At 44.8% G+C, this 9758-nt stretch overlaps 1 protein-coding gene across 1 annotated transcript; it reads right to left on the bottom strand.

The window, feature by feature from the left end:
- Nucleotides 1-1468: 1468 nt before the first annotated feature.
- Nucleotides 1469-7851, bottom strand: LOC149214015 (uncharacterized). The gene is made up of 6 exons (XM_089389254.1): nucleotides 7205-7851; nucleotides 6013-7114; nucleotides 5437-5892; nucleotides 3119-5285; nucleotides 2369-2500; nucleotides 1469-1605 (listed from the first exon to the last, which is right to left on the bottom strand). The coding sequence occupies exons 1-6, from the start codon at nucleotides 7717-7719 to the stop codon at nucleotides 1469-1471; spliced, it is 4509 nt and encodes a 1502-aa protein (XP_089245380.1). The 5' UTR covers nucleotides 7720-7851.
- Nucleotides 7852-9758: the final 1907 nt, after the last annotated feature.

Genomic DNA, 9758 nt, shown 5'->3' with positions numbered 1-9758 from the left:
CATTTTATGTCTTAATTTTTTTAAAATAATAAATAAATAATGTTAAAAAAATTAAAATCATTCTTCAATGGGTGAGAATCTTGAAACACATTGTAAATCCAGTCTCATGACTACGAATAACTAGTGTGTGGGTGGAGGACCGGCCTCCCTGTTCTCTCATCTGAACCGGCATATTGGGGGTGTAAATGCGCTCATGTGAAACATCTTAATGTCTCGGCGAGTGTAGATGACAAATATATAAGGAGAGGGATGGCTCATTGCTCTGGCTTTTGTGTTGGTGTTTCAATCCAGTGTTGTGCTCTCAATTGGTATTTTGCGAGCAAACAAAAGCAACGATGGTGGATTTTCTAAGCAGAGTGGCGGTGATCGATCTTCCCTTCCGACTCTTGGCAGTGTAAATTTATCATTGTTCTTCTCCAAAGGTGTCACCTCGTGCTTTTCTACGCATGCACAGTGCGGCTTAAGGTGGTTCAATTAAGTTGGTATTTTTGGTTACGTTGGAATTTAGAAGGTGCGAGTTGTTGGTCCACTAGAGGCTACTGGAGGTGGTAATGTTGGTGGTGTTGTTGGGGGTGGCGGTGGTTGTGCGTGGAATACTCTGTCTGAGGCGTTTGTACCGAGAAGTGGCATGCCTTGTGTCTCAGTAGGTGTTTTCTTGTGTGTTGTGGGAATAGCATAATTACCTCCCTGAAGGTCAGTGTGGAGGTATGCTGGTGTGGTTTGCGAGAGGCCCCTTGTGGAGCTTCGGCCAGGGGTGAGATTAACTCGTCCATTCTATCTCTATTTGCTCAAGCTCTCGGTGCTTTGAAGGGCCGGAAACATGGAGTGCACAATTGGTGGAGGGGCAATAGTCGGGTCATTGTGTGTGGTTGTTTGTGGAGTATTTTGGGTGATGGGAGGTTTAGGCTCTGGGTGAGGCCCTCTTGTCAATTTACAGTTGGTCGGGCCATGAAGTTTGTCAGTGGCTCCAACACTCTTAAGCCGGGTATAGGTAGTGGTGTTGTTGGCTTTTTTAACATGCGACCTTCCCCTCGTGGTGGGCATTCCTCCCTCCTTGCCAAGCTAGGTTTAGTTGGGCACAAGCACCAGGACATGCCAATTCAATCTGTGGCGCTGGGAATGGTGGTAGTTGGGACGCGCCGGGGTGGCGAGACTATCGTTCGCTCCCGACAAATGGGTGTTGGAGTGTGTGGTGGTCATGGCAGTAGCGAGTAGGCGACCCATCATAGAGGGTGGTCTCAGCAACCTCAGCGATGTGGTGGTGTGCGGCGCCATGGTAAGGTCAACCAGGGGTCTGGCAGATGTTCAACTCCCAGCCTGCGGGTAATTCAACATTGTTGTCTAGAGAATTGTCGTGAGTTAATTCAAACTTTGCTAGATTGGGTGAAGTCAGTTGAAAGGATCTAACCGGAGGAGCATTTTGAGCTAGTGGCCACCCTGGATAAGATGCACTACTTTCAGTACCAGGTTAGAGAGCGCATGGTGGTGGCTTGGCATGGCCAAAACTATCTTTCATAAAAAGTGGAAAAGCTGGAGACATGGATGGCGCACTTTGAAGGCCCTGTCCAGTGCAACTTTCACCCTTCGCCTCCTCTAGGAACAACCCTGGATAACCCAACGTCCATCATGTCGGATGACTAGCATGCCCTTAGGTGTTTTCTATGTGTTGTTTGAATTTTGGTGTCTTTGGCCTTCCCGGTTATGGACAATGTCCTTACTCTCATTGTTGTATTTTTGTCACATGCTACAAACAATGGTCAACAAATGTGGTCCAGATTTTTGTTACTCTCTATGTATATCTCTTTTACCAAATGAAAATGCAATCAGGATGAGAACACCAAATTTTGTTACTCTGGATGTATATCCCTTTTGCTAAATGAATAGAAGATTTTTGTTACTCTCTATGTATATCTCTTTTACCAAATGAAAATGCAGTAAGGATGAGAACACCAAATTTTGTTACTCTGGATGTATATCCCTTTTGCTAAATGAATAGAATTTTGACTTTAATATATATATATATATATATATATTAATTATGAATGAAAAATTATATAAAAATTGTTTAATTATGAATAAAAAATATTATAAAATTCGGAAGAAATTTTAGATTTCTTTGTAAGCCATTCACCTTTATAAGCAATTTAATGTGAGCCAACTGCGCACTAGTAACCAAGAAAATATATTGAATTTATGTTTTTTTTGTCATATTTATTTATTGAGGTTGAAGATACCTCCAATATGCTCTTGAGATCTAACTTGAAACTAGATGAGAACTGAACCTCGTGAAATCTACACTTTTTAAGTGTATAGGAATTTTCAAATCATCCATAAATTTGATCAAATTAAAAACTGTCCATTAAAAAACAAAAATAGTAAATAACTGTTAAATTCGACCGCTGCCCCCTGTCAAGAACTTCGGCTTCCGACCGCAGTGCGTTCGCCCGCATGTCGAGATCTTCGACTTCCCACGGTATTGCGTTCGCTCTCATGGCAAGACCTTCAGAGCACCCGCAGAGAAGTTAATTATGGCTTAGAGTTTAGTATTTATTCCTTATAACTTATTGTAAGCTCAATTTTTCAACAAACAATAAATCTATATATATTAATCTCTGTAGACTGTGAAGGGTATTAATACATAACGGATTCAATGTCTAATTTTCAATTTTCATGGACTGTGATGCGTCCAATTTTCATTCTTTGACCAGAACGGGCTGCTCCAGGGGGGGGAGGGAGAACCTCAAGGGGGGCAGCAGAACGGGCTGCTCCGGGGGGGGGCGGGGGGGCAGAACGGAGGGGGAGGGAGGGGAGAGTTGGGGGGGGTGGGGGGGTGTGGTGTGCGCAGAACGGAGGGGTGGGGGAGGGGAGAGTTGGCAGGGAACGGGCTGCTCCGGGGCGGGGAGGGCCGCGCAGAGGGGGATTCAATTTCTAATTTTCAATTTTCATGGACTGTGATGCGTCCAATTTTCATTCTTGGACCAGAACGGGCTGCTCCAGGGGGGGAGGGAGAACCTCAAGGGGGCAGCAGAACGGGCTGCTCCGGGGGGGTAGGGGGCAGAACGGAGGGGGAGGGAGGGGAGAGTTGGGGGGGGGGGGGGAAGGGGGGGTGGCGCAGAACGGAGGGGTGGGGGAGCGGAGGGTGGCGGGGAACGGGCTGCTCCGGGGCGGGGAGGACCGCGCAGAACGGAGGGGAGGGGGTAGAACACGGAGAACGGGCTGCTCAGGGGGGGTTGATTCTTGGACCAGAACGGGCGGCTCCGGGGTGGCGGGGGGAACGGGCGGCTACGGGGGGGTGGGGGTGGGGTTGGGGGTGGCGGGGGGAACGGGCGCCTCCGCGGGGGGGAGGGGAGCGGGAGGAACGGGCTGCTCCGGGGGGGTGGGGGTGGCGGAGGGAACGGGCTGCTCCGGCGGGGGGAGTTAAACAAGGAGAGGACATGGTCAAAATCAATCGTTTCCCCAGCCTGGTCGGAGAGACTGGTGGCCACGGCGGGGAGAGTGAGGGAGCTGAGCAGGGTGGGGGAATCCGTGTCAGATTCAATTGCTTCCCCAGCCTGGCCTCTATGAGCATTGCCTCTAAAAGCGGCCTCCATCTGCAGTGTGTTCGCCCGTCTGTAAAGAACCTCAGCTTCTGACCGCAGTGCGTTCGCCCGCCTGTCATAATCTTCAGCCTCCGATCGCAGTTCGTGCGCCCGCCTGGCAAGACTTTCAGCATTTGCCAACGGTTCGTTTCCAGCCATAAAATTCGCCGACTGCTCCCGCGGTTCGTTTCCTCCCATAAAACTTCTCGACTGCTGCTCGTTTTCCCCCTGCAACTGCTGTTCGTTTCCCCGCCTGAAATCTTCAACCTGCCATTGCAGTTCGTTTCTCCCTTTAAAATATTGGGCTTCTATTTGCTGTTCTTTTTCCCGGTGAAAGCCCTCCACCTGCAACTCACGCAACTCCTCTTTCCACAACTTTAAATCTTTAAACAATTCCAATTCTATCAAATCGCTGGGAGGAGCTTCAGAGCTTGGTGTTCGAAGATTAGTTGCTTGTGTCAATCCCCTTATGCTCTTCAGACTGCAACATCCAGAAACCCGGAGTTGCACCAAAGATATCAACGCTTCAACACCTGGCAACTCCTCCACTGTTTTACAGTTTTTCATGTCCAGTTCTCTAAGTTTTGCTAGACCATAAAACCCTGTTATTTTCTTTAATACATCACATCCATTCAAATCCAGCAATATTAGTGTTGTGGGCAATGTTCCAACCTCCTCCAGTTCTAAACAATCGCTGATGTCCAGCTTACGCAGGTTGGGGCAAACGCCTTCAACAAATGATAATTCCCTTATTCTTGTGCCATGCAGGTCTAACTGTTTGAGTCGAAGAAGCATGCACTTGTAAATAGAAGAGTCCAACAATCTGCGCTCACTCTGCTGTGTTGATGCATCTTCTCCCTCAACGTTTTCCACCTTGCCAAATGGTACTTCACGCAGCGGACATCTAGTTACTTTTAAAATTGTAAGACTCTTTAACTCTCTTAAACTTGCTGGTAAATACTCTATTCTTCCACAATCGATTTTGAGATCCCTCAATCGATTCAACTCTGCAACTGAGTCCGGCAAACATTTCCAAATCCCACCAAATAGTGTCAAGTGCTTTAAGCTCTTTAGCTTACCAAGTGAAGGAGGCAGCATTTCCATAGAGGAATCCTGAAAGGATACTCTCAGAATTTCCAAGTTACTTAGGTTTCCAATATCACTTGGCAATTCCTTAATGTTTACATTCCACAAGGAAAGTTTTTCCAGGGACCGCTGACGTGTGACCTGAGGAGGCAATACTTCTACTTTATGACAATCTGAAAGGTCTAAGCTTTCGAGCGTTCTGATATTTCCTAGTGTTTCTGCACTAAGGATCAACTGCGAGCAGCCCTTCAAATAGAGATGTTTAAGTCCAGTTAAACTCCCGAAGGAATGTGGCAGTGTTTCCAAACCGGAGCACCCATACAAGCTAAGACACTGAAGGTTGGTAAGATTCCCAAAAGAGTCTGGCAGCGTTTCCAAATCGCAGCTACCAGTCAAGTTAAGATGTCGGAGGTTTGAAAGATTCCCAATCGCATTTGGCAGCAACTTCATGCTTACACGCATTCTCAAATGTTTCAGGGAGCGGAGAAGAAAGAATTCTTCTGGCAGTGCTTCGATAGTGCATCCCAGTTCAATCTTTTCCAGGTGCTTCAACATCCCAATAGACCTTGGCAACTGTAAATGGGCTACATAAATATTCAACTCCCTCAATTGCATAGGTACCTACAATGAATTGTTCATTTTAAATTTAAAAACCTCTACTTGCTATGAAAGGAGAAAAATACACAAAATCTTTTAATCACTGAAAAGAACCATAACGCAACACACAAACTTTTAATTACCGAAAAGAACCAGACCGCAACAAAAGAGTTACCTCATTGCCACTCTCCCACAGTGTTTCCAAGTGGCTCTCGCCGCCAAAGATTTCTAAAACTCTCAAGTTCTTTATTGGAATACTGGAAGGAAAAGAAAAGGAGCGACACGGCCGATCAGAGGAAACAACTCCTGAGCACCCAAGACGTGAGGAAGAAGCAATTTCCGAAACACTTACCGAGAACCTATGTGAGAAAGATACACTTTCTGACAAATTTCCCGAGAACCCATGTGAGAAAGATACAGTTTCCGAGACATGTGACGAGTTCCGATTGAAGGAAGAGAAATCCCACCGGAGCCATAGAAGATTTGACAATCTCAAGTGATTGGATATGCTTTCACACCATTCACCTTGAACTCTCAGCAGCTGCAAGCCGCGCAGATCAACAAAAGGATTGCCGATCTCCAGATGATTTTCCGAAGAAATGCCTGATGTTTGTAAGTTAATTCCGCGTACCTAAATTGTTTAGTGAAAACTGTTAGAAACAATAATAATTCAAAAGATGAAAAACAGATTAAATTGACCATAAATTTAAGAACACTAACCGAATGTGTAGTTGTTCAAACACACACATACCGATGATTGGGGGGACACATTACAGAAGGCGTTGTCTGTTAAGCGCCAAAGACGAACCTTAGGTTCTTTCACTGCCAAAGCTCTCCCCAAGTCTCGAAGATGAGAATGCATTCTTATACAGTTTCTGTGGTCGACCTCTACGAGATACTTGTTCTCTAGGTTCCGAAAACCGATGGATCCTTCCCAGTTAGATGCGTCCCATATTTTGATGGCCTTCTCTCTGTTTTCTCCTATGAAGAAACAAGCAATGTCCAAGAAGATCTCTCTCTCTTCCTCATCAAGGCTATCAAAACTAATTTTAAGTCTGCCTTGTACATCACTGGGAAGTACTTTGGATATTTTTTGTAACAGGGCTCTCCAATACCCCAAGTCCTGGCTTTCCGAGTAAAGAAGAGCCCCTATCACTTTCAGAGATAACGGCAATCCTTCGCACTGATCCAAAAACTGGTTAACAACTTCTTCAAATCCTACAACAGAGTTAGACTGCTGAAAAGCGTTCAAGCAGAAAAGCTCTCGAGAATCTTCTCTATTCAGACCTTTCAGATTATAAATGGACGAGTTCTTCATTCCACAGCTTCCAAGAAGAGCCTTATTGCGAGATGTAACTAAAATTATGCTACACGAACTAAGGGTATCCTTCAGTGGTGAAAATAATGCCCCCAGCTGCTCAACAGAATCCACATCATCTAGAATTACGAGAACTTGAGAGGATGGGACATGACTTTTTAACATAGATATGCCTTCATCAATGCTATTCACTATCTGAGCCTGTCCAGTTAAGTCCTCATACAGTTTACTTTGCAAGAATGTTAAAGAACCCCTAGATGCAGCTTCTCTCACGTCAAACAAAAAGCAAGATCGATCATACTCTGATCTCTTACGGTTAAAGAACAGTTTCGCAAGAGTCGTCTTCCCAACTCCACCAACGCCTGTTATCCCTGCAATCTTGACTTCCTCGTGGTGATGTTGTGACAACACAGTCCATTCAAAATCTTGTAGCTTTTCTTCTAACCCAGTTTGATATGTGGCCACCTCCAAAAGGGGTTTTCTGGCCCTCTTCTGCACCAAGTGCAAAACCCTATCCACGAGCTCCCCCTCGTCCCTGATTATTTACGAATACATAACTAAAGCTGGTGAGAAACACGCTTAAAGAACTTAAAAGTAATCGGGAAAAAGGAGTTAGAAATCTTACCCATTACACTCCTGCAGTTCCAAACCGCTTATATCTGCAACGCTAGAAAGGGCCTGTCTCCATTTTTGAACAGTCTTAGGTTTGTATCTCTTCTTCTTTTCTAGCTGGCGAAGGGCTTCAGCATACTTTCCGCAATTGCCTTTATCCTGCGTCCTCCGAAGCTCAGAAGGATTAACATGGTAAAAGACAGGGATAATGGTCGCCCCCGACTTCAGCATCAACAGGAGCTCATCGAGACACCATTTTGACTCCGCGTATCGCGGAGTGAAAATAGCCACATGAACAGAGGCCGTTGCAATAGCTCCTTCAATTTGACAAGTTATATTTTCCCCTTCCTGCATTTCTTCCTGGTCTAGAAAGACTCTGAATCCAGAGGAAAGGAGCCGTCGGTAGAGATGGCTGGCGAACGTTTTCTTAACATCTGGCCCTCTATGATTGAGGAAAACATCGTAAATATAATTGCTGTTGGGACTTGGAGAGGCTGAGGAGGGAGCTAATGTCTGATTATTCGCCATTAATTATATTGGTGACTGATAAACTGCACTGCGCAAGCAGATGAGAAGATGAAGATTGCAAAAGGGGCAGACTCAGAGTGAGAAGTGCCGTGTTGATCTAAACAAGCACCAGACTGCTTGCTACCCAAAGTTAGCAGTATGCTGTTTATCTAATATTTAACGTCGGTGACTCATTGTCCGTCCAAACACGCGGAATACGTATTTTGATGGTGCGATGGGATAGGATATGGGTTAAGTTCAGGGAATTGGATTGACCAGTAACAAAGTTACGTGATGATTTGAAATTATACACCGTATTTGACTAAAGCATAAATAAAAATTACATATTAATGATAGTCTGCATCCACTGTGGAAAAAGGTAGGATTTGCTTCTTGAGTTAGAATATCACAACTTCATCCAGTAACATACGTCAAAGCCTTTAAGACACAAACAAATTTTATTCAAATATGTTGTCTACTTCTTATAATTTTTTTATACATGGTTTGGTTTAATTGGTCTACTATTTAGCGGGAATTACACATTTAAATTGTGAATTCTCCACAATTTACATAGCATTCTCAAAAAAAAATTATATTTTAATTATCTCTATTATCGAAAATACTTTGCTGGAATTGTATTGTGAATTCTCCACTATTTAAATCGAATTCTAGAAAAAAAATTATATACATTTTAATTACCTCTATTATGCAAAATACTTTTGCTGGAATTGCAAAAGCTGCTCATTGTTATGCATTTTAACAAATGCAAAGATGCCACCGAAAGCACGCTGACAAAGCCTCTCAGTGCTTTACTCGGAATTGCACAAAGATTCTCACTGTTTAGCTTTTTAGGCCTTTGCTAAAAAGCAAAGATGCCACTAAGAGGACACTCACAAAGCCTTAATATTTATATACACGTTTCAAATTATCTCTGTCACGAGTCACACGACGAAGAAAGTTTTGTAAAGCAAGATTACTTTTAGCTAAATTACTACCAGTATGGGTCCACCTACCGGGGCTCCCACCTTTCCTTTGGGTTGAATTTATCTTCAAATCCATCAGGGACCACCAGGGGAAGTACATGGAAACGGACATGTCCTTCCTCCAAACCAAGAATCACCTAGGGAAGTACATGGAAACGAACATGTCCTTCCTCCAAACCAAGGATATGGGGATGGCTCGCATCTTGGTTAGCCTCACTCCCGGGTAGGATTGGCTGAAGAAATACAGTTGCATTACAAAGATTTCAAATATCTACAGCAACTTGACTATGAACACCTACCATTCCGATGCCACAGGTGTCACATATATGGACACTTGGCAAAAGAATGCCCAATGGCCCACAGACGCAGAGGAAAGAAGAAGAAGGTCGGGACAGGGGGATCAACAGTGGAATCTCTCAGAACCAGGCCAGAAGAGGGTAACAAGGAGGAAGAGTCGATGGACCTAGACATGGAGGGACCCCGGAAGAATTCAGGAGAGGGAACAGAACAGCAGCAGCAGGCTACCCAGGATCAGCAGCCTCCCATCTAGCTCGAAGGGACGGAAATGATCCAGGACTCTCAAGCTCACATGGAAAGAAGCCATTCGATCGCCAAAGAGGGTATGGGTCTAGCACTAAATCCACCTTCTTTCTGTCCAATAAATTCTTTAAATATAAATGAATCAATGCCTAGTCCCTCCAGGCATCAAAACATGGTAGCTCCTTTGCTTCTTTCAGAAACCATGCAAATGGAAAGTATAATTACTTCCATCCCCAACTTAGATCTGAATCGTGAATATGCCCCTTCCAATTCTGAGGCCCCGAGAGAGGATCCCATCCCTGCCACCAATCCTTATAACCTCAGACCCCGTGAGAAAAAACCTCCCCCATGGGGAACCTTGGAGGTAGTAGGAGGCATTGACATGCAATCCTCCCAGCCAGAAGACAGGAAAACAAGAGGGCGAAAATCAAACTTATCTAAGGCTCAACTAAGAGCCAAGATAGACATTGCGGATGGAAAACAGATGTCCATTTCTGGGGCGCTTAGAGCAGCAAACCCCCTCCCGGAGGTTATCCA

Source organism: Pinus tabuliformis, chromosome 1_1, assembly GCF_031772625.1.
Source record: "Pinus tabuliformis cultivar Carrire ecotype Pingquan chromosome 1_1, CPIR1, whole genome shotgun sequence".
NCBI lineage: Eukaryota > Viridiplantae > Streptophyta > Pinopsida > Pinales > Pinaceae > Pinus > Pinus tabuliformis.
Note: the sequence above shows the minus strand (reverse complement) of the source record. Positions and strands in the feature narration are given on the sequence as shown.